General features: G+C 36.5%; 4 protein-coding genes across 12 annotated transcripts; 1 reads left to right on the top strand and 3 right to left on the bottom strand.

Moving 5' to 3' along the window:
• The first annotated feature begins 334 nt into the window (after positions 1-334).
• LOC110909136 (O-fucosyltransferase 39) lies at positions 335-5,268 on the top strand. Of its 4 annotated transcripts, none has more exons than XM_022154147.2 (11): positions 455-682; positions 1,882-1,974; positions 2,063-2,125; positions 2,208-2,289; positions 2,954-3,024; positions 3,154-3,242; positions 3,323-3,526; positions 3,630-3,891; positions 4,076-4,303; positions 4,408-4,605; positions 4,850-5,268. In XM_022154147.2, exons 2-11 carry the CDS (start codon positions 1,972-1,974, stop codon positions 5,060-5,062), a joined length of 1,413 nt encoding a protein of 470 aa, XP_022009839.1. In that variant the 5' UTR covers positions 455-682; positions 1,882-1,971; the 3' UTR covers positions 5,063-5,268. The 4 variants fall into 4 exon arrangements, with proteins under 4 accessions (XP_022009835.1, XP_022009836.1, XP_022009839.1 ...); XM_035982790.1 differs by having other exon boundaries at positions 545-682; positions 1,888-1,974; XM_022154143.2 differs by lacking the exon at positions 1,882-1,974 and having other exon boundaries at positions 335-682.
• On the bottom strand, positions 5,258-9,711 carry LOC110909135 (mechanosensitive ion channel protein 2, chloroplastic). The gene is made up of 12 exons (XM_022154142.2): positions 9,537-9,711; positions 8,014-8,257; positions 7,783-7,940; positions 7,581-7,695; positions 7,391-7,488; positions 7,195-7,308; positions 7,061-7,121; positions 6,821-6,970; positions 6,631-6,741; positions 6,374-6,541; positions 6,180-6,293; positions 5,258-6,094 (listed from the first exon to the last, which is right to left on the bottom strand). The coding sequence occupies exons 2-12, from the start codon at positions 8,164-8,166 to the stop codon at positions 5,411-5,413; spliced, it is 1,926 nt and encodes a 641-aa protein (XP_022009834.1). The 5' UTR covers positions 8,167-8,257; positions 9,537-9,711; the 3' UTR covers positions 5,258-5,410.
• A 1,326-nt stretch (positions 9,712-11,037) lies between these two features.
• On the bottom strand, positions 11,038-15,558 carry LOC110909133 (protein ecdysoneless homolog). 3 transcript variants are annotated; one of them, XM_022154139.2, is made up of 6 exons: positions 15,343-15,558; positions 13,197-14,438; positions 12,777-13,115; positions 12,558-12,691; positions 11,538-11,689; positions 11,038-11,457 (listed from the first exon to the last, which is right to left on the bottom strand). In XM_022154139.2, the coding sequence occupies exons 2-6, from the start codon at positions 14,360-14,362 to the stop codon at positions 11,284-11,286; spliced, it is 1,965 nt and encodes a 654-aa protein (XP_022009831.1). In that variant the 5' UTR covers positions 14,363-14,438; positions 15,343-15,558; the 3' UTR covers positions 11,038-11,283. The 3 variants fall into 3 exon arrangements, with proteins under 3 accessions (XP_022009831.1, XP_035838682.1, XP_022009833.1); XM_035982789.1 differs by having other exon boundaries at positions 13,197-14,481; positions 15,343-15,556; XM_022154141.2 differs by having other exon boundaries at positions 13,197-14,414; positions 15,343-15,556.
• Positions 15,559-16,488: 930 nt separating this feature from the next.
• Positions 16,489-20,601, bottom strand: LOC110909137 (putative U-box domain-containing protein 50). Of its 4 annotated transcripts, XM_035982788.1 has the most exons (9): positions 20,307-20,601; positions 20,120-20,232; positions 19,913-20,040; positions 19,427-19,838; positions 19,199-19,339; positions 18,549-18,996; positions 18,418-18,512; positions 17,338-17,988; positions 16,489-16,770 (listed from the first exon to the last, which is right to left on the bottom strand). In XM_035982788.1, exons 1-9 carry the CDS (start codon positions 20,449-20,451, stop codon positions 16,567-16,569), a joined length of 2,337 nt encoding a protein of 778 aa, XP_035838681.1. In that variant the 5' UTR covers positions 20,452-20,601; the 3' UTR covers positions 16,489-16,566. The 4 variants fall into 4 exon arrangements, with proteins under 4 accessions (XP_035838681.1, XP_022009840.1, XP_022009841.1 ...); XM_022154148.2 differs by having other exon boundaries at positions 18,418-18,996; XM_022154149.2 differs by having other exon boundaries at positions 18,418-18,996; positions 19,427-19,817.
• Between the last annotated feature and the right edge of the window lie 3,959 nt (positions 20,602-24,560).

Raw genomic sequence — 24,560 nt, 5'->3', positions numbered from 1 at the left:
AGAGAAAACTATAAACTATTCTTGTCTGTTTATAATAACCAAAAATATCTTACAGTAATTATAACTAATCTCTAGTTTTGGGGGGCACTTTCTCTTATATTATTCAAGAGATAAAAAAGTAGTAAAGCACTACTAATACCAATATAGAATTTATTCAATGCGACAAGAAAGGTATGAGTCTTATAAATGTGGGGTTACTATATAACAGGAGACATGCTAATAAATTTCATCATTAATGCACATATAATTATAGATATATTAATTAAAATGACACGTAAATTATACCTAGCGGTTGCTTTTTAAAGCCTTAAATTAACTCATCTTGTTCCACTAAGAAAAGGACATGCAATTCCAGCTGCTCTTTTGTGATTTGTACCATGTGAATGTCATAGCTTCTGCCATGTGAGATCATGGACCCAATAACATTTCATTTATAATTCTCTTCTTCACTTAGTCAATTAATACTCAACAACGGTCCTACTTCACCTTCACCTTCACCTTCATCTTCTTCTTCTTCTTCTTGAATCTTGATTTACACCTAGCACCGCCGCAACACCGCCTCTTTCTGGCTTCCTACGGTGCCACGATGATGCTTCGACACGGCGGCTTGTCACTTTGTGGCGTGTTGGTGATCACTACCCTTTTTGTTCCATTGGGTTATGCTTCTACTTCTTTTATGTTGGTGAGATTCTCTTTTCACAATGTAATAAAAAATAAAGTTTAAAAAAAACACTTCTTGTGAATTATGTGTTTAGAGGTGTGGAAATGCATTTCCAAGAAGGGTTTTTTTTATGTAGTTTTTTTTGTTATGTTAGTTATTCATGTTAGTCCCTTTTGTGGGAATAAAGTTTAGCTTGTTTTGGTGGAGAATTTTCATGGATTATAGAATAAAAAAATTGATCTTTTGTAGTATTGCTTTATTATATTGTTGATTTCAAGTGTTCTTTCTTTCTTGAAATAACATAATTGAGTTATTTATTCAAGTAAAGAATGTAGGGACGATCTTGGTGTATATTCATATGATCCTAGAATGTGGTCCTAAGTAATGGCTTGTGTAAGTTTGTATAGCTTTTGTTGATGTAAACATCCATTTTTGGACAAAAGGATTGCATTTTTCTTCGGTTTCCAATAATCATATCAAATCAAGGTTGTATTCGATCTATCAATGTATATCCTTCCTAAAAGAAGTCGGGGATTTGACTTTTGGAAGTCAAAGGAGTTAAGTTTAGCATCAAATTTGACAAATATTGGTAGCATGAGAAATTGTAGATGAAAATCTAAGGGATGCATGGATGATGGGAAGTTTTAATCTTTCAAAACAAAGACTTAGAGTCCAACGGGTCATGCATATTAATGTTATGTCTTAAGATTAGTAGCATGAGATATTTTAATCTTTTGTTAATGGGAGACAATGTACTTTGAGTCTTGCGCCTGAGGCTGTGGAGCTACTAAGTCTACCGGGTCATGCATAATAATGTTATAACCCTAAGATCTACGAATGTAGTTTTTAAAATAGTGGCGGATCCAGGGGTGTTTTGGGGGTTCCCGGGAACCCCCTCGGTTTGGAAAAAAATGAAAAATTAGTGGAAATTTTATGTGATTTTAAAAAAATTGTGAGAATTAGTGAAAATTTACCAAAAGGAACCCGGTAGAATAAATTTCTGGATCCGCCACTGTTTTAAAAGACTTAGTTTTGTTGTTCAGAAAGGGCTAGCGGCATACCTTGTTGCCCATTTGCCTTCTATTTCGATGTATTAGTTTGCTATTGAAAAATGAAATGAGAGAAACAAAGGAATCTTTTGTGACAAAGGAAATAAATTTCCAAATTTAACCACACTAAACATTGGAACAAATTTCTAATATTTTCATGCAATTTTGTAGTTGTAGATTCATTTGCTCTATAATATATCATCGATAAATATACGCATGAGCAAATGAATAATCCTTTCGGGGCATCTAGTAGAATGTCGTATGGTAAAATTCCTATCCCCTTGCTGTAGTTTAAACATGTCCGTGTTACTCTTTACAATCATCTCATGGTCCAAAACGTTTCTTTGTGCAGGAACCGATAATTTCAAAGCCAAGGCACTCACGTCTATTTAAAAGCGCATTACGACAAGAAAATGTATGTTTCACTTGATCGCTAACATCCACCTAGTTTAGTAACATTTTATTTAGGTGTTAACTATCTTTACTTTTATGTTTAGTTGAGTAAACAACAGTCAGATCTTTGGACACCTTTGGTCAACCAAGGATGGAAGCCCTGTATTGCTTCTACTTCCACTTCTTGTAAGTTTTATCAATAAAAAATTTACACTGAAACACTTTCTTTAACTATGTGTTAAGTCTGATATTAATCTGTAATGAGTTGGATATATATATATATATATATATATATATATATATAGAGGAAGGTTAACATACATTACGGCTTAACGTACATCACGTACGACAGGTAATTACGCACGTTCATTTTAAAATCACGCACGTTATAACTCAAAAATCCAAAATCAAGCATGTTGAAACACAATAATCACGCATGTTATAGAACAAATCACGCACGTTGTCGTACGTGAAGTACGTTAAGCTGTAATGTATGATATACTTTTTCTATATATATATATATATATATATATATATATATATATGCACTTATACATACATACATACATACATACATCCATGAGACATGCAAATCTTTGGTCATGTATCTGCTTTTACTACCCTGAACCTCAATAGTTTTCCGTCTACACACGAATAATGAATTAATGATACATATGCAAATCTATAAGCGATATAGTGTTGCGTATCGAATTGGTTTAAGTCATTATTGATGGGAAAAGGTCTGATACGCAACTCTTTATCATGTATCTCATGACATAATGGGTCATTTTATTTCGCGCTGTGTTTTTTTCCTATATAAAATACTCTAATGTTTATCTCTACTCTAAAGCATCAGTGTCGGATTCTTCGGGATACATCCAAGTGTTCCTTGATGGAGGATTGAACCAACAAAGGATGGGGGTAAGTCATGTACATTTTGAATTAAAAACTTTACAAAGATTGTGTTTACACGCGCTAATTTTGTCTTCAAGTACATGTTTTCTTTTTTTTTTTTTTTTAATTTTTTTTGTGTATTGCTACTTTGATTAGATATGCGATGCAGTTGCTGTGGCTAAAATACTCAATGCAACTCTTGTAATCCCTTATCTTGAAGTGAATCCGGTGTGGAAAGACGCAAGGTTCATTCTTTGACTTTTGAATGTCAAAGTTGCAATTACCAGAAGTATATTATGAACATGAGTTTATTATGCATTTGCAGCTATTTTGAGGATATTTTTGATGTGGACCACTTTATGAATGTACTTAAAGATGATATATCTATAGTTAGGGAATTACCCGATGAATACACGTGGAGCACGAGGGAATATTACGCATCTGCCATTAGATCCACTCGAGTTAAAAACGCACCCCTTCATGCTTCAGCAAATTGGTATCGTGAACACGTTTCTCCAGTTCTAGAGAGGTTTGAATATATGTTTGACTTTTGACTTAACTGCATATATCTTATAACTAAGTTGTAACACATTTGATTGAATATCACTTAAACCTTAATTGTACTCGTTTAGTTACGGGATAGCTGCAATTTCACCATTTTCTCACCGGCTAGCTTTTAACAACATGCCTGCGGACATCCAGCGGTTACGGTGCAAAGTCAACTTTGAAGCTTTGACTTTTGTTTCCCATGTTAGAAATCTTGGAGATTTACTGGTCAATCGCCTCCGGTTTAGTGATGATGCCGCTGGCACTGAGTATCTTAAACAGGTTGTCGACACACAAGGCATAAAGAGTGCAGGAAAGTTTGTTGCCCTGCACCTACGGTTTGACAAGGTACGTCACATTTGACTTTTACGGTCAAAAGGACTAATAATCTGGACCAGTTACAACTTTTCTTAAAAGTAAGAACTTATGAATTAACTATCGCGATATAAGAAAGTGTAACGTAACAAAATCGATATCAGCTACAATTTGGAAACAATATGTTTGACCTCAAAAGTCAAATATGAACTTTCAGGATATGGCTGCACACTCAGCATGTGACTTTGGTGGAGGTAAAGCAGAGAAGAAGGCTCTGGCTAGATACCGTAAAGCAATATGGCAAGGGCGGGTCATGAACTCACGGTTCACCGATGAAGAACTAAGGAACCAGGGTCGTTGCCCTTTGACACCCGAAGAAATCGGCTTATTATTGACCGCTTTGGGCTTTGACAATAGTACCCGCTTGTACCTCGCTTCTCACAAGGTAAATCCACATTTTTTACCAAAACCCATCGTTAAAAAAGTCAACACTTTGACTTCCAAGTGTCGGCTGAGTTTTAAATTTTTGGGCGGTGATTCGGGATACAGGTGTACGGTGGTGAAGCTAGGATCTCAGCCTTAAGGAAACTTTTTCCACAAATTGAAGATAAAAAGAGCCTTGCTTCTGCTGTCGAACGCGCTCAAATAAATGGGAAAGCTTCTTTATCAGCTGCTGTTGATTATTATGTCAGCATGCATAGTGATATCTTCGTGTCCGCTTCTCCTGGCAATATGCACAATGCAATGGTATGCATGCATATAATTCAAGGCTAGCAAAACGAACGGTCAGGTCTGGTTAGGTAACAGGTCAAAACAAGTTCGGGCCAAACTGGGTTCTGGTCAAAACAAGCTGTTTTAAAAATATATATAAATGTATATCAAATTGGCTCAATTACACTTGGTCATCAACTTTTACTTTTAGGGTCGCATTTACACGATACAGTAATGGATGTTTGATTATATAGTAACAGACCATCTTGAATTTGGACAGGTGGGGCATAGAACATACTTGAATTTGAAGACAATTAGGCCAAACATGGCGTTATTGGGGCAGCTTTTCATGAACAAGAGCATGAATTGGTCGGATTTTCAAGCAGCCGTGGTTGAAGGGCAGAGAAACCGGCTAGGGAAGATCAAGATACGAAAAGCAAAACAATCGATATACACATATCCGGTTCCTGACTGTGTGTGTCAACAAGATTAAGTTGGAGAACACCATTTTATCAAATGAACACACCATATTGTGGTTGTGGGTAGTTATGACGAAATAAGTTGTTATTTATTATTTAGTCTCCCCTATGTTGTTGCGGTTGTCGTCAACACACATAATGACATCACATGTTAATGGTGAAATCAACTTACAAATAATTAATGATATTTTAATAAACTGGCGGTGCGGTTGGGTTCAAACATGGGTCCAAGGTTTTGAACTCTGGATCATCTTTAAAAATGAATCATCCAATGTGTTCATAGTACTAAAATCTGACACTACTTTGCAAAATCAAATGGCATACATCAATGCTATGTACCGGAGCTAAGCAACCGGATTGCCTTACTTGTTATCGGTGTTTTTCGAGCCAAGGGTGTTTCCGTCTTTCTTATCCTTCTCTGACGATGTGGATCCTTTGGCACTACTGCTTTTCGTCAGTTCTTTCACTTCAGATGAAGCAGTATCCATTCCCTCTTCAATAGGAAGAGTTCTTCTAGAACCATCTAAAGCAACACCTAGAACTATGTTTTCTTCCATTGCAGCATGTCGTGTCGCCTTTTGTTCTGTTGCACCATCACTTTCAACCGCTTCATTGCTCGGTTTTCCATCATCCACATTTTTATCTTTTACAGTAGTCTCAGGATTTGGCTTCTTGTCTTTTGCATCAGAACTTGTTTTCTTATCAGTGGCTTTTACATCTGCACTTGCACTCTTCCCTTCTGTCTTGCTATTTGACTTTATTGAGGACTTGTTTTGACCTTTTGACTTTTCTTCGTTGACTTTGTAATTGGGTTCCATCAACAGCAAGGGGCGATGCGGAGGTGCGCGGCCACGAGTAAAGACTGAATCTGCAAAGGGATAGCTGTCCATGTCAGCGTCGTTATACATTTTTTGAACTGTACGGATTGGTGTTGCAAGCCGGGCTCGGTGATGACTAATCACTCGCAGAAGATCCAACAAGATTGCTTCCTTTACACACAAGTACTCTTCATGATGAGGAGTTTTCACAAAGCATGACACCAGAATCTGCACAGCATAAATTATAACAAATAAGTATTATATTTATATAAGCAACGTAATTAAAAAAGAAAGCACATGGAATAAGACGAACCAAAAGGGATTGATTTTCGGGATCGACGTTTTCAAGGAAAACCCTCCTATGCAATCTTTGTTGTTCTACTTGAGGATTCTTTGCTAATACTTTTCGCATGTCAGCTACGATAACCTATAAAAATGAGAAGCTAAATAATCTTGATAAATAATGAAAAAAGAAATTATATAACAGATAAGGAATCGAGTACTTGCATTGATCTTATTGACATCTAGATGACTTATAGCCAGATGAGTTTTAATACGCCAATGAGTCTTCTGAGTCATATTTCTCACTACATTCATGGTAAACTTGTGATTTGGAATATGAATAGCTTCACGGTCTTCACCTCTTATGATTGTAGGTGACCACCAACCAACATGCTACACATGAAAACAAAAGGATTCAACAATAAGAAAACATTTTTCCATATTTATCATGTGACTATTAAAGTCTAGTTCAAAGAACAAACCTCTACGGTTCCAGAAACTTCATAGCCTTCGATCTTTGCTTTGATCCATTCATTGACGACAAATGGACGTGTCGCATGGATCATAATACTCGACAGAAAGTTTGTGAATATCTACATTTAGAGATAACTTTACGAACAACTTTAATAAATATTTTAACTAATAAATGCATATATGACACGAATAATATACCTCACGACCGGCAAGTGTGAGCAAAACAGTCCCGAGACCACCTGCAGTTAACCATTTCTGAGTAGAAAAACCTAACAGCTCCATGAAAAGTGATACGGCTGCAACCCATACTGCAGTATATACAGCTTTGCCGGCAAATTGGAATCCCATCTGCCAACACCACAAAAAGAGTATTAAGTATTAACAATCTTAATAAACAAAAAGTTACTAATCTCGTAAAATCATTGCTAAGAAACAAACATTTCTTGTATCAGTAGCATCACTTGTCTGCATGAAAAAGTTCTGTGTTTGTTGAATTGCGCTGCGTCAAAGATTTAAGCAAAGGATTCATTAGTATCAAATCAAAATAGACAAATCAAACATAGGGAATATACCTGGATAAACAGTAAGCAAGTGCAAGGACCGTCGATAATGATTTCACAAAAGTTAAGAGCCGATTTTTAACGATCTGGCTAGCCTCTGATGACAGGACGACTGGATCTAATGCTCTGCAGAAATGTAAGTGCAATTAATATCGTATCAGAGTTAGTTGATTGGCATGAATTGCCTTAAAATTGGTGAACAAACAACCTGCAGATAAGTATTGCTCCAGTCCATAACAGCAATGGCTGAAGGTAAGAGGTCATAACATAACGTGAATTACTCTTTCCCCAACTCCCGTCACTCTTCTACAAATTTTGAAATTACAATTTAAACTTAAGGAAACAGAAATATAACTGAAAAACAGAATTTTTAGATGAAAATGAGAAAAGGCACAAACGTGAAGAAAAATGGTTCTGGTTTGACGCATTAGCGGCCCAAGGCCCCAGACAGCAAACACAACGATACCCACTGCTGGAAGTAGCTTCAGTATTATAGGTTTACCTTGCAAACCACTGCAGAAAGTTTTAACATAATCATTAAGCAGGTACACTATCGTTTTTTTAAATTCTTTTGAGTCCTGTTAACTGAAGAATGTTTACCTTGATAAGGCAAGTGCGGCATTCTTGACAGCAGAAGCCGAAAAAGCTTGGACTGGATTAAGTGAGCAATTGCACTTAACTAGATTGAATCTATTAGGAGCTGTGTTTAATGGTTGATGTGATCGAACTGAAAGCTTGATACCAAAGGCGTCTTGTTGCTGCAAAAGCCAACATGTTTAAGGCGTGTTTGTGTCATATCCTATATACAATTCGAGCTTAAGGGAGCCATACCGAGGCAAACGATGACAGACCGGCAGGTAACGTATGTAACTTGTTACTTCCAATCAAACCCTGTCGGTTATACATGACAGTCTGCTTGCTGTACCGCTGGTTCTTGTAAATTCCCCATTTATGAGAAGAATTTAAAGAACCAGCCATAGCCATCTTCTGATGAGAATGCAGTTACAGCATTCAGTATACAATAAGCATGCAAATCGGCAACAGTACTTTATGTGTGAGAGCCTTGCCTCTGCCACTGGCAGAAAGAAAATTGTACTAATAAGTTATTTTGAAAAGATAATCTAAAATAGGGATGAGCATGGTACCCGTTCGGTACTGAACCGGTACCGGTACCGAAAATGTCAAAAGTCTGTACCGATTCGGTACCGAAAACGTACCCGGTTCTGTAAATTCGGTATCGTTTCGGCACCAGTACCCGGTACCATTTGCTCATCCCTAATCTAAAAGCAGAAACATCAGTTCAGAAAACACAAAACAATGAGAAGTAAAATGTTGAAAAAAAACTGAGTACTGAACTTTTAAGTGTCACAAAGGAGAACTAGATTGAATTAAACAATATCAAGATAGTAGCTCTGTGCATATTTTGGAGCTCATGCTAATGTACAATACAGTTAGTAAACACAATAATGTTCTCTTTTGTCATAAACTGTCTCATTCCTTCAAACTAGGGCTGCAAACGAACGAAACGAACACGAACAAGTCCTTGTTCATGTTCGTTTGTTAAGAAATATATGTGTTCACGAACTGTTCATGAACGCTTACCGAACGAGATTTTATGTTCGTGTTTGTTTGTTAAGGAAATGAACTTGTTCGTGTTCGTTTGTGTTTGTTTGTTAATTTTAGGCAACAAATGAAAACGAACGATGATGAACACAAATGAGCACAAACTAATGTTCATGAACACAAATGGTAACAAACAAACGTTCATGAACAATATAAATTATACGTTGACACTTATTAAATATTTTATTTGTTGGAATTTTGAAGTATTTAAATAAAATATAAAAGCTAAAAACACTAATGAATTATCGAACACAAATAAACATGTTACCGAACGTTCACGAACATAAATGAACGAACGCGCCCGCTGTTCATGTTTGTTCATTTAACTAAACGAACGAAATTTCTTGTTTATGTTCGTTTGTTTAATAAACGAACGAACAAAAACGAACTTCCTGACGAACAGTTCACGAACTGTTCGCCAAACGTTAGCCCTACTTCAAACAACAAAGTCTAGCATCCCCAAACAAAGTGAAGGGTAAAATAAAGCTTACAATAACTTGCAGCACACGCAACAAAGAATCATCATTTGCAACAACTAGGTATTAAAAGCTTGCAGAACACGCAGAATCTCTATCTTAAGAAAAAGGACTAAAATTACCAGCAAACAGAACAAAACCCTAGAGATAATTTTATTCAGATTCATAGCGTACATTTACAAAATTTAGGGAAAAATTGAGGAATTATTGATTCATAAGTCGAAAGATTATGCAATCAAAGAAGAAATTGATCACCTTTTTCAGCGCAATTAGAAGCAAAATTGGGTGCTTATCTGGCGCGCCAAGGAAGACGAGAAGAACGATGGCCGATTTTGACGATGATCATTCATAAATCAATCGTCCTTTTCTTTTTGATTTGGTCCCACTACAATATTTGTTTGCAAGTTTATATCATTTTCCTATATTACATGCGACAAGTAGGGACCCAAAAATATGACAATTTAATTTAGGGGTTTTTGAGTTTAATTTAACCTAGAGTTAAGTTAAGTGGGTGCTTCGCGGCGGGTGGTGATTTTTCTACTTTATGTAATGTGACAGTGTTATCTGACGGTAATTTGGTTGGTATCGTTATGTGTAGTCTGGTTGTATGTGGTGACGTTTTTTGACAAAATTTTAATGTAAGCGCAACGGTAAAAATAACATTAATAATAAAAAAAAACTTATAAGCTAAAATATTTAAAAGAGAGAAAAAAAAGAAGGAAAGAAAATCACAAAAGAAAAAACCTAAGAGAAATTAGAAAAAGGATTAAACTAGCATGGGTAAGAATCGAACAAGAGATGTTTGGGTTAGCACACCATCAACCTTTTTCTTGTTAATTATTTCAACTAAAACACAAATGTACAAACTAATTTCGGATAATAAAAAAAAGTAAATTATCAAAATCGTCCCTAGGGTTTGGGTATATTTATTTGTTTCATCCAAAACGATTTTTTTGTGCTTTGCGGTCCTTCACCTTTGGTTTTTTTTTTTTTTTTTTTTTTTTTTTTTTTTTTTTTGCCATTTCAATCCTTGAGGTTAGAAACTTAGATTGTTAACAAAGGTAGCTTAAAAGGCTAGCTTGAAGTACATTGAAGTTGAGTTTTCAAAACTTCTTAAACGACAAAGTACATATTGCTTACGATGACGAACTTATAGTCAATCTTTACATAAGATGACCAACTTATGGTCGACACTCTATGCTAACTAACACTTTGTTCCGAGTTAAGTTGAGGAGAGAAAAGAAATGATTCTTTCATTTTCTTTTCTTTTCTCTCTGTTTCTTTCCAAATTGGAAAGATTAATTTTAGACAAAAAATCTCTCATTTTCTCTCCTTTAATGAAACTCTGGAACATAACAAAAAATTATTTCTTTCCAAATCTTTTCTTTTCTCTCATTTAATGAAACTCGGGAACATAGCATAAGTGAACGGTTCCAGTGTCAATCAACAAATGACAACTTTTTACGATACTTACGTCTTCAGCCAACACATTTGACTATTTCCAAGTACAAACATTACTTCATCATCATAAAATTACATTGATTGATTTAACATGAAAGCTAAAGGAATAGCAGTCTGTCCCGTTAACAGGATATTCCCCAAAACGTCTTTGGTAGCCGTACATGAACTATCGCAGTCTTTGCCCTTTCACTCAAAGTTTTGTTCATTCATTTAGCAACCCCGTTCTCCTAAAGCGTTTAATCTTAGTCGCATTCTCTACAACTTTTTATACTGGAACTTCAATACACATCTCATATTTAGCAACCAAAAATAAACAATAAAGATGAAGTCAAAGTATCAAACCACACCAAACAGTGTGTCAAGTGTTCGAATTCAACTCTTTCGAACCCGATTTTCTGAAATCGAATCCGATAACCTTAAACTTCAATGATGCAAGAAACACAATATGCTATTTCATATCCGTCAAGTAATACGATCAAAACTTGCAGGGGGGTCAATCAAAAGGCTAACACAAGATCAAGTATTTCATACAAACATATAATCATTTGTCCTTGTTGTCGTCTTGTGGGAGTTGAAGGCCCATGAGACCAAGCAGATTCGAAGCAGGTCCCGGTAGTCCCTCTTGAGAAGAAAACGAACCAAGAAAGCTCTTTACAAGGTTCAAATCCACATCTACCAGAGTGAACTCGTCATCATCCATCTCTCCAGATGCTCCCTGATATTACATGAAAGTTGACGTGTCAAATTAAACAAAAGTTACGAAAGCCTTAAAACCGTACCAGGAATTTAACTAACCTCATCCTTCTTTACGGGTGGATCATTTGCGCGAACAAAACTTTTGTCGAGTGTAGTGCTCTTGAGTTCCTTAGTCAGAGCATCAGAATAAGATTCCATGAAATCGGTTTGTTCATCTTCATCCTCTTTGGTATCGCTGCCGTCTGGATCATCTGCCATCAGATGATGTTACACATTAATCGGTAGAAACAAAGAAATTAAGATTATACTGATTCAAATGGACTTAGTTATATTAAGGTTAGTCTTAGTATTATTATAGATGATTCACATGAAAAAAATGATAACACCTGACAGCAAATCGCTTAAAAGTAACAAAAAAACAGCTCGCCTGCAATTTCTAACTGATTTTCGTATTATCTTAATCAAATTTGAACATCACGTCGTTTTATCCTAACCCATATTTATACTAATTAATGTGTTAGTTATGATTATAAAAGCTAAAGAGTTAATTATGTTTGTGGTTTGTTGAAAATAACCATTACATTCCATTAGTTTACAAATTGCCAAAACAGCACCAGTACTTTCACTTTTGTAACAATTACAGTCTACCTCCGTTAAGTTTTTGATAAAAAAAAAAAAAAAAAAAAAAAAAAAAACTATAAATAGGGAGAGAGAGAGAGAGAGAGTATATAAAAAAATTGTTTTTATAGTTTTTTTTAAATAAGGGTATTTTAGTCTTTTCATCCAAAATTTAACGGTAAATTGGATGGGTTAACAGAGGTAGACTGTAATTGTTACAAACGTGACAGTCCTGGTACTTTTTTGGCAACTTTTAAACTAGTGGACTGTAATGGTTATTTTCAACAAACCACAAGGACGAAAAACGTAATTAACTCAGAGCTAAATTATAAAGATAATATCTAAATTTTTAACGTAACACTTTAAAAAGATTTATGCAATTTGAATAGAGAGCAGCATTTGACATCTTTGACCCGTTTCCGTCTAAGCAGGTTTTATGCATTTTGAATATTGAGTGAATATGGTTATATTGAGATTAATGCTGACCCATGAAAAACTTACCTATATCCATGTCAGAGGAAAGGTCTTCATCAACGTCATAATCTCCATCAGCACGTGCTGCTTTTGTAGGCTTCATAACCGACTCAATCTCTTTCATAAAGCGTTCCACGTCAATATCCACATCTTTTGAATTCCTGAAAAAGACCAAAAATAGGATTAAAACTTCCGTGATAATTTACTAAACCATCAAGTATTTAATCAATAGAAAGATATACGTGCCTGTCTGAAGGAACTTCTGCTCCCTCAAAGCTAGACATCTTGTCAATAAATTCTTGCATAGATTTTGCTATATCACCAAGATCATAATTGTCTACGTTTGAGGAAGACGAGGGGCCCACATCCTCCTGCTCTTTCGACTTACTATTCTTTTTACGATTCGTGTTATAATACTCCATCTCTTGTTGCCGCTCGGAAAGAGCAGCATTTAATTCATCCTCACCGTTGTAAAGCCACGAATCATCATCCGATGGAGGAATTTCTTGACCCTTAAATTCATCTACCGAAAAAGGTTGAGAAAGTATATCGTCTATACGCCTAACCGGAGCACTCAGTATTTCACTACATAAAAAACCACACGTCTTAGCAACGATAAAAGAGCCCAAATAATAAAGAAAATATCTTTATAAATTATAATCATACCTTTCTCTATGATGTAAAGAACTTTTTTGGTAATATTCTTGTGCATTCTCCATTAATCTTTTGTACTCCTTTGACCCGGGAAGCAACCCGTCAAAGTACCCGTTTTTCTCTAAACTCTCTTTATAAACCTCCCAAGTGCCACCTTTCCCTTCCAACCCGTTTCGTTTTTTCATCTGATAAATCATTTCAAACCCGCATGCTATCTTCATGCCCAATTCCGCTGCAGTATAGCCACCGTCACTCCTTGGCGGCATTGGGTAACCCTTCGGGGCTTGAAACGTTTGTTGCATCAACTGTGCATACATTGCGCGTGACATCACCACCGATACTTCAACTATCTCTTCACTACTTTTATTTGGCAAAAACCGTTCCATACGCGCTGCGTATTTCATCGAATCAATGTCTCGGTCATAAAACCCTTCCACTGCTAGTGAAATCAAACACGGTTCGTGTTTCAAGATCTTTGCCACAGATACCGGAACCCTAACCGTAACACGATGCATATTCTTAACCGCCCTATCGGGATAATCTCCGATTCGGTTTTTGATGGCGAGTTGAACCGAGCTCGGAGCTTTGGTTTGCTCCTCGTGTGTTAATACGTAAGAAAGTGAATCGAATAGAGTAGGAACCGAGGGGAAGTGACTTTTCGGAACTATATGTAAATCGCCACCACGGATGAAAATACGGTTCGTGCTGGTTTCCGGGTTGAGCCACTTTGGGAGATGGAAAGCCGCTTCGATTAACAGAAACTCGCCGTCTGTATCCCACACACAGATTGAGAGGTTTGGGAATTTGCGTGAGGTTTCGAAGAGAAGGAACACAACGAACCATTCGTCTTCAAGATTGTCTCCGTACCTAAGTTTTCCGTGAAGATGTGGGATGTGGTTTGAAGAAGGAGGACAGGTGGCACATGGTGATTGAGTGGAGGAAGAGAGAGTGAAGGGTTCGTGTTGCCATATGTAGTTAGTGGTGTAGGAGGAGAGAGATTGAAGGATTTGAAGGTGGAGAGATTGGAGTTGTGAGAATATAAGAGGGTTTGTTTTAGGAGTTTGGGGTTTAATGTCGGCTGAAAGAGAAAAATCGGGGAATATGGAGAAGAAGACTGTGTCTTCGGGGAGTCGTGAGTTTTTTTGGTGGAAGATGGATGAAGTGTTCGCTTCAGACATTATCTTTGTGGGTTATGATTACAGTCACCAACACTCGAATCACTTCAGGTTCCTGTACTTGGAAAGAGGCAATGCTCTAAGCAAAAGAAAACATAAACACGTATGTCAGCTGTCAGGTCCTGTAACACCACTACCCGGAAGGGCTGACATGTTACTATTGCATAAACCGATACAAAAGCATAATTTTACTATTGCATAAACTATATATAGAGTCATCTTTGAACCCTCAGGCAATCTTCCTGTGAATGTCTTCCCTAGAAGCCCTAATAACTATACCTAGAAAACCGGGCAGGGCAGGGGGTGGGTCAGAAATGGCCGTTTCAAAAAATGGTTATTTTGGTTCGGGTCCACGGGAATAGACAGGTACGGGTCAGAAAGGTCGTTTTTAGAAAAGTGATAACCTCTTTAACTACATATATATCATAACTATGTGATAAACTTAAATTCATAGCTGGACATCATCATTTCTTAAAGGGGATTTTCATCGAACACTTGGTGATCAGAAAATATACAAAAACAATGACTTTGCTTTCTGCATATTGACTTGTTAATGAAACTTCTTTTTCAAGCATTGTGAGAAATTCACCATGTATCCACTGAATGTGAAGTAGGGTTTTGTTTGAAATTCAAGTATGCAACACAAGTATCAAAATCTTAAATTATTCAATAAAGCATCTCTAAACTACTTATGTAAGGTTCTAAACATAAGAAATTGGTCACAAACGTACAGTTGAAACACCTAAACAACAACTGTAAACTATTTAATTAATGATTCTATGCTCCTCTGTTAATTACAGAAGTAGATGAAATGAGGTAATCATCACTGCATATATGATGACAGTTTCCATTGAAAAACCCATTATCATAAAGCCCCGTTCCAAAACTATTTAATTCATAGTCAGTACCTAAAACCCTAATATGATAAACCCAAACAATCCATTTTAAGAAGCACTAATTGATATTAAAGGTTTTAGGTTTACCTTTTGGAGTTTTGGGATTTCTTGAAGCCAAGGATTGATGAATCGATTGACGATGATGGCGAACAGCAGGACAGTGTACTGACGAAGACTGAGATAAAGAATTAGGAAAGGAGGTGTTTGTTTGCGGGTCGATTGAAGAAACTTCACGAAGGGGAAGGCGCCAGATGAAGTTAAGTATGTGTTTGCTACCTTTTTATTTATAAAAAAAAAAATACAAAAGTTTTGAATTCTAGGATTGCATGGTGACCCAACTTGTCATCAATTTTTCGATGAAACTCACTTTTTTTTTCTTTTTTTTTGGTAAAGATGAAACTCACTGTTCGAATGCTCACTATGATAAAACCCTTAGCTTAAACCGACAATCTCCCCTAGAAAAACGAATACCCCTAGAGCACTGCCCCTTTTGTAAACTCTCCAGAGTAAATTGCCATTTTAGTCCCTGAGTTTTTGTCTAAATTATCATTTAGTCCAAATAGTTTTTTTTTTCTCCTCAGGGTCTCTGACTTTTCCTTTTTCTTGTCATTTTGATCACACTGTCTAACTTAGTCTAAAACCAGGTTATAATTAGGGGTATTTTTGGCATTAAATTATTATGAGGTTTATAAATTATGTTGTTAACTACCCTTGGTTATCACTACACAACAGTTATGCCAAAAATACCCCTGGTTATAACCAGATTTTTAGACTGAGTTAGGCAATGTGATCAAAATGGCAAGAAAATTGAAAAGTCAGGAACCAGAGGAGAAAAGAAAACTAGTTGAACTAAAATGGCAATTTTGACCAAACCTCAGGGACTAAAATGGCAATTTACTCATGGGAATTAAATATTTTCTTCTTTAAAATATGAAACCATGAAATTTTATCATCATAAAGCAAGGTCAGCCTAGCCAAGTGTAGGGTGGACAACCGTATAGGCAGTGGCGGAGCTTGAACGAAAACTTGGTGGGAGCCGAACTCTTAAAAGATCAGAAAATAAATTTTGAAAATTTTCAGTAAAACTAAACACTACGAGCGAAAAATCGGTAGAGGACGAGCACCCCAAGCCTCCATTAACCTCCATCAATGCGTATAGAACTGCAGGACTGATGCATATACACCATCTGTAAGTGTGTTTAAACTCGATTTTGCATCATGCTAGTTTAAGTATAAAACATCAAGAAACTTTGTCAATTTTCTATGATTCAAACAATGAACATATTGTATAGTTTCATACATATATATGGTTTATGTTAGAGGGATGGGGATGGATCTTTTCATGTGCCAATCTTGAATTAACGAACGAAGGGTGTGATTAGGCGTAAGCCATTGGTGTTCTAATTCTAAATTTGTCATTGGTGATGTATTGTTCCCCATATCTAGCCATTGCTTTATGGCGCTGAGCTCATATGAAAATCCATCCGAAGCAATGTGTGGATCCTTCATTACATCCTGCAACCAACACAAAACTCCCATTAGACGCAAACACCATATGCAACACTAGGGGTGCAAACGAGCCGATCCGAGCCCGAGCTTGACCAGGCTCGAGCTTAGCTCGTTGGTAGTTTCTTAAGCTCGAGCTCGGCTCGTTTATTATGTATTAATTAATAAATTAACTAAAAATAATATAAATGATAGACTCATTTAGGCTCACGAGCTCGATAAGTGAAGCTCAGGCTCGTTTACTAAACAAGCTTATTTTTAGGTTCGGGCTCTGCTCATAAACAAGTTTAAATAAGCTCGGCTCGGTTCGTTTACTAGACAACTTTAAATAAGGGGTAAATGTTATTAAATATTAATAAAAACTAATATTACACTAAGGCTCGATAAAGCACAAGCCTGGCGAGCTTCACATGCCGCGCTCAAGTTCGGGCTCGATAAATAAACGAGCTTTATTTTAGGCTCAAGCTCGGCTCGGAATCAATAAGGCTCGTTTCGAGCTTTTTCTCGAGCAATCTCTATTAGCTCGCGAACCGCGCGGCTCGTTTGCACCCCTATGCAACAAAGAGAAATGCTAACCTGTAATATTGGACAGAAGAAGAAAGACGGTATCTCCAAATCCGCGCTAAACTCGTTTCCCAAACATCCAACATCCGCTACCCGATCATCCGCCATCTTCCGCACCTCTTCCATATCTTTCATCACCATCGTCATCCTCGTATACACATCGTCTTCACCATGCCTACACGAACACCTTATTCCTATTCTCGCAATCTCTATCGCCACTTCCAACGGCCAATCCCCGGCCCGCTGATCTAACACCTCATCTAACGGCCCACACCAATTCCTCCCTGTCAAAAGCTGCAACACCAAACTCCCAAAATCCCGAATATCAGACCTAACATCAGACTCATCGTTCAACATATCTAGCCTAAACCCGTGTAGTTTTGCTACATTGTTACAGTCCAGAAGGATGTTGGTTAGGTTCAGGTTTCCGTGAACCATGAGCCTGGGCTTGGCTAGATGAAGGTAGGTTAGGCCCGAACAAACATCGGCTGCAACGCAGACTTTAGCATGCCAGTTTAACGCTTGTTTTTTCCTACTGTTAGAGAAAAGCACGTTTCTTAAGCAGCTTTGATGCATATACTCGAAGACGATGCATTTTAGCTCTCTGCAAAACCCGAGCATCGCCACCAAATGTGGATGTTGTACACGGCTCAAAATCTTCACCTACAATGAAAAATATTGCACTATTTCATGAACACGGACGTTGATGAACACAAACAAACGTTCATGAACAAAATATATAACACACTGACACTTATTAAATATTTTATTTGTCGAAATTTTGAAGTATTTAAATATAATATAAAAACTAAAAAACCACTAATAAACTATCGAACACATTACCAAATGTTCACGAGCATAAATGAACAAACGCGGCCTCTATTCATGTTCGTTCATTTAACTAAACGAACGAAATTTCTTGTTTGTGTTCGTTTGTTTAATAAACGAACGAACACAAACGAACTTCCCATAGAATGGTTCACGAACTGTTCGCCGAACGTTTGGTTCGTTTGCAGCCCTACGCACTATAGTTAGCGGGTCGGCCCATAATTTTTGTCAAAACGAGCTGAACAGAAACGTTAACGTATTTACCTTATTATCAAATTCTCCATCGGAAACGTGTTTTGTCTCAAAATCATACAACTTGACAGCTACTGTGGCATGGTTGATTTGAGCTCTATACACATTTGTGTAATCACCGTTGATTTGAGCTCTATACACATTTGTGTAATCACCGGAGCATTTGATCCGACAGTGGTCTGAGAAGTTTTCGGTGCCTGCTCGGATCTCGTCGGCTGTAAACTCTTTGTAAGAGAAGCTCAAATCGTTCAATCTTTTCACCGTTTCGATGGCGTCTTTATCTTTGCAAAACTCTATTCTTCTCTGCATAACATCTTTTTGTTTCCTCAAATTTTCGATCTCCAGAATCATGGTACCCCTTATGTGGATCATCTTCTTCAACTGTTCTTCATGTTGTGATTTCTCTAGTGTGACTGATTTAAGTTTGTTTGGCAACTCTTTCAGGATTTCGAGCGTTGAATTGAGCTTACTTTTGTTCTGCTGAAGTCTAATCTGGTTTTCAGTAACTTCTTCTTTTACGGTGTGTAAATCATTCTCGAAATCTCTTCGTTTCATGGTTTCTTCGTTTAATCGAGTTTCAAGATCCGATACCTGCATACCCAAAACTCAAAATAATAAAGAAAAAAAAGGCAAATTGGATTTTAATAATCTAAACTATAACTCATCGGCCGATAATAATCCATACAGACAGTGTGACCAATGTCACTCCTTAACTTTCACCGTCGTCGCCAATGGGTCATAGTTTGAATTATTAAAAACGGTTACGATTTCAACGATGAGATTGATAAATTACCCTTGAGGTACACAGATTAATCGCCCATTCTGCTTTTGAACATCTTTTCCCGCTTTCTTTGGCTTCTCTTTTGTACGTATGAATGGCGTCTCTTGCTTCGCCTACTTTGATTCTCAAGAACTCGGTTTTCTGAATGGGATTCTGGTTACATCCATGAAAAGGGATAACTTTTACTTTCAAGATTTACTCAAGAAAATGTAATTATTCGTCTAATTAATGAGAAATTACCAAATCTTTAGGGATATCTAGTTCTTTCGATCGACTATTCTCCAAACCATCACTCGAAACCTGCACAATTTCTGATTCTTCATCAACATATGAACCCTGCAACTGGTTAAAATACTCTTCAATCTCCTCTGTACATTTATCCCAAGTTGGAACCGATTCCGCGCTCGTTAAAGAAGATGCAGTCTGATTATTTTTCGCATTCTCCGGAAATAATTTGCCGATCCAACCTTTAAAACTACCCCTCTTTTTATTCAATTTAGCTACTGTATCTCCTTGATCATCTTCAATAACTTCCTCATTGTTTCTCTCTTTCAAGTAAAACAATCTCCCTCCACTTGTCAAATACAATTCACAGAAATAAGGCTTATTTCTCTGAATATACTTCAATCCACTAAATATATTATTACATTTCCTTCAAGAACACAAATCAACAACACTAAATATATCACAAAGTCAAAGAATGAAAGAAGTTAAAAGTCAACATACATTGAAGATGATTTCAAGAATGTAATTCCCATCACCAGCTTGCATATCCGATGACCCGATATAACCTGTAAGATTCTTTTTGGTATCGGCTCATCGTATTTCGCTATATTCAGAGTTTCTGTTTGCACCTGTGACCAAAAGTTCAAATCTTTTTATCATCATCATCATGATATTTACATTTTTCATATGAGTGTTTTCTATTCTAACCTGACCACAGAAAGCTATGTACTGATTTAAAATCTTGTTGACTTTCCCTTGCTCAAACTTGTTAAGATAGTCAACACTCTCATCATTCACATAACTTGCAGGAAGCTTTCCATCTTGAATCAAGAAACCATATCAGTCAAGTCAAACACAAAAGTCAAAATTGGAACTTGCTGATTCAGTAACTTACAATATGTGTAAACATAGTCTTTGTTGATATCGGCATGAAGTATAACAATGGAAATATTAACAGAAGACCATTTTCTTAAAGTCCATTCAAGAGTTGCAAGACCCTCTTGCACATCATTCCCAATTGCCACATAAACTTTCTCCATCTTGTTTAATTGGATCAGAAACTGATGAATTTGAATAAAGATGTGATTTTTCTTTGTGGGTTTTGCATGAGTAAGTCCAAGATTAAGGCTTTTGGGTGCCGGTGTGATCAAGGTATTGATTACTTGTTGCTTTCATATATGAAAGAAAAAAAAAATATGAAAGATGGAAATTGGCTGTATTTATCGTCTTTGAAAGATTTTTTTTTCTTGACGTATGATGAAAAGTCAAACGTGGGATGTACGACGTAGATGTGGGATAGTTTTGGTGGTAGTGTTTGTATGAACGTATGTCCGTACATTTGTATGTGTATAAACAAAGGTCGGAGAACTCGCTAGTCGCTAGTTGGCCGGTGAGGTGGGGACTAGCGACTACTCGGGATTACTCGGGATTAATCGGATCGGAAATTTTATATGTAAATTTTATTATTTTTATAAATATGTATATATATACTCACACATCCATATCAATATAATACTTAAAAAGGTAAAAGTAGTTCAAAATACAAACTAAACTTACATATAAGTCATAACATAACAAGTCTCAGTACTTAAAATTCAAACATTAACAAATAGCTCAAATGTAATCGTCATCGCCGTAGTGTTCAATGATTTCGATACCATCTGACTCGTATTCAATCTCCTCGTCTACTTCATCCTCTTTCTCCGACTCAAATTCTTCGTCATATTAGGGTAGGGATAAGGAAAATGGGCTAAATTTGTAATTTTGGGCCTGTTTTGTAAGGATTTCAAATGCGCCGACTAGGGCGGCTTGGACCGGCTTGGACCGACTAGTGATTTTTTGATTGATTAGTGAAAAATTACTCAGTAGAAGGCCGACTAGCGACTAGTCGGCGATTAATCGCCGAGTAATCGCGATTTTTGCAACAATGGTATAAACCCAACTTAGTTTTTTTTGTTCTTTTCTACGGTGGTAAAGATGGATATAAACTAGATATGTCGAAGCTGATGACGTGTATATTTGTTTGAGTTATTTATTTTACATGTAAAATGTATGTATTTGTTATTAACTTATTAATTGGAACTAATTACACAGATGATCCATGTGTTTTACCAAAATTACGTATACGATTATGAATCCGTCGCAACATGTGGGGTCCTCAGTAGTAGTTAGTACTCAATTATGATAATTCGAAAGTATTGGCGTGATAAATGGATACTATATATCTAATGGTTAGTTTGTTTTGTCAAAAAGTGTTAGTACCTTTCAATGAAATTCAAATATGTCGGGATAATATTCGCATTTTTTCAAACGTTGATTACGAAGATTGCCTCACCTTTTCCTAATTGGTGTGTTATGTTTAATCATTTGATTAGAAAGGTTTTTAAATCAATTTAATACCCTGTTAGTTACATTTGCAAAAGTTGATGTTAACGATATTATAGTTTACCAATTTAAAGAACAATGACATGATAACGCGGGTTCGGGAATAAAAAACTACCCTTTGTGTTTGTGTGAAGTGTTTAGATTGTAAATTACATGGAATATGTTTTAATGCCCAAGGCATTATAGCCTAGTGGCATTTTGGGGGTAGGATAATGCTTAAGGGTTATTAGGTCTTGAGTTAGATTTCTACAAGGGCATTTTTCTTGGATTTATTGGGTTTTCTTTTGAATTTGTGTATATGCATTATTGCCCAGTGAAGGTGGATATGATCTGGTTGTTTCGTTGTGGCACGATGATACTCCAGTGGTTCGTCAGTGATCCAAATTTGCCGTTAAAAAAACGTAGTATATGTTTAATGGATTGCTTGAAGGTGAAACTGTGTAAATTGTTAGTAGTAACTTTTAGATCACACATAGTGGAGAGTGGTGAGCATTGTGGTAATGTAGAAGGTTCCGCCACGCCGATACACCATCCCGTGCCTTGGCGTGGTGGCGGCGTGGTGATGAGGACAACAGAAATCTCACTGGCGTGGAGGGGGAAAGCTTGATGACGTACGTGGTGGCTCTTAATTGGTGGGTGTTCTTTGAGTTGGTTTTAATTGGTTGATGATTATTTTTTATTTTTGTAAACATGCCACTTTCGTGTCTCCCACATGCCACATGACGCTTAATATCCCCTTTTCATGTCCTCCCACACCGTATAGTTTTACTTTTTTTTCTATAAAAAGTACATGTATAAATATTTGATGGATAAAAACTGGTTCAAACCTGTAACCTGTACAAGATATAATTTAACAGTGGTTCAAAAAAAAATCTCAAGTTTATTTAGATAACTAAAATGGACAAGGTATAATTTAATAGTGATTCAAAAAAAAATCTGAAATTTATTTAGATAAGTAGATAACCAAAAAAATTATCATTTGAATTTCCTTCGTGGCATTTCTAGAAATACCATTTGGATATTCTTTTTGTCATTGAATTTCGCCGGATGTCTTTGGACAAATTCAGAGAGTATAAAGAAATATTCTCGAGCAACTTTACATGTTTGTTTATTACCCATTCTTGCAATTAATTAATCACCTTGTTTAATTTCTTTTCATAAAACATGAAACTTATTAAGTTATAACTTTGTTATAGTAAGGGTGATGAAGTTTCCTATTAAACGAGCTAGTAACAAGCTAAAGAAAACACGTCACTTACAAATTGAAGGCACTCCAATCTTTTCAAAAAAAAAAAAAAAAAATTTAAAGATGACTTATTTTTAATCCAAAGAAACACTAAATACTTAATCTCTTCCATCACTTTGGCGACACTAGCCTTCTTGTCTTCAAAAATGACTTGATTCCTCTCCTTCCACATGCACCTACATGACATAAGGAAAATCACGTGGATCTAAGATTCTTGCGTAACAAACACAAGTCTCTAACCTCAAACGCATATATCAGGGACATCATTTGCTTATACCTTGCCAAATTTGAGACGTAAAGCAACATGAAGTGAGAAGGTGATCTTCTGTTTCATCACTGTCTTCATACATATCGCATATCTCTGACTCGACTTACACATTTCTATGTTTCAATGCCACCAGCACTGTGCTTTTCTTTTCTTCTCGGCTCGCCACAAAAATATTCACTTTTTGGGAATCCAAATATTCCAATTTGGGACAAACAGGGCTGTTGTAACAGCTCATTTTGATATAGCCTTTTTCATCGAGAAAATATAAAAAAGTACCTTTCTAGTCGGCCAGCCAAATCCAGCGATCTGGATTCTTATTCACCCCAACCCTGGTAATCAATTCTATGCGCACAGATAACTCTTTCTCAACCTAATTAAGATGTTTTTTCCACCGCCACTTTCACGTTACATCCTCTTTTACGGTTGATTAAGCTAATCATTTTAATTAAAAGTGTCATAAACTAGTTTTTTAAGGCCGGTCAATACAGTAAACATGCCTTGCAATCAATAGGGTCGGTATTCTAGTTATAACAAAAAGGCTAGGGCTTAGTATGTACGACATGATTTAAGGGAACTTTCGGTTTGCTCAGCTCGGATCAGGAACACTACACCGGTATCTTTGGCCCGTAACCGGAGTATTAGATCCCCCCCCCCCCCAAGAAGAAAACGTATGTCTACAAAGATGAAAGCCATAACGTGGATGGATAAGGAAGAAAAGGCATTGGCTAAATCATTTATACATTGTTACAAAGATCCGGTACATGAGAATCAACAACAAAGATACTCGTTTTGGTATAAAGGTTATAATACCAACAACAATCATAATTCGTTATTTATATATAATGAGCTAAGAAGTTCCTATGAACAAAAGACGAAAGATTTGAAGTTCTTTGTAAAGTTGCACAACTAATATATTGAGGCATTATTGAACGCGGTGCTATTACGAAAATGTGAAATAGCAAAATGTAATGCAAATCAAACATTTAAAGGGCTTGCTTGTTAACTAAAAATGTCTCTCGGCAGTTTTTTCAAGGCTAGTAAATATAGTAAACATTAATAGCAATCAATATGGCCAACACTCTAGTTATAACAAAAAAGGCTAGGGCTTAGGGTGCACGACATGATCTTAGGGGACCTTCGGTTTGCTCGGTCTGAATAAGGAACACCACCCCGATATCCTTGGCCTTGATTTCCAAGGACCAAATTCAGAGACTATTCCCCAAACTTTTTCTCGATTTTGTGACCAAACC

Source organism: Helianthus annuus, chromosome 14, assembly GCF_002127325.2.
Source record: "Helianthus annuus cultivar XRQ/B chromosome 14, HanXRQr2.0-SUNRISE, whole genome shotgun sequence".
Classification (NCBI taxonomy): domain Eukaryota; kingdom Viridiplantae; phylum Streptophyta; class Magnoliopsida; order Asterales; family Asteraceae; genus Helianthus; species Helianthus annuus.
Note: the sequence above shows the minus strand (reverse complement) of the source record. Positions and strands in the feature narration are given on the sequence as shown.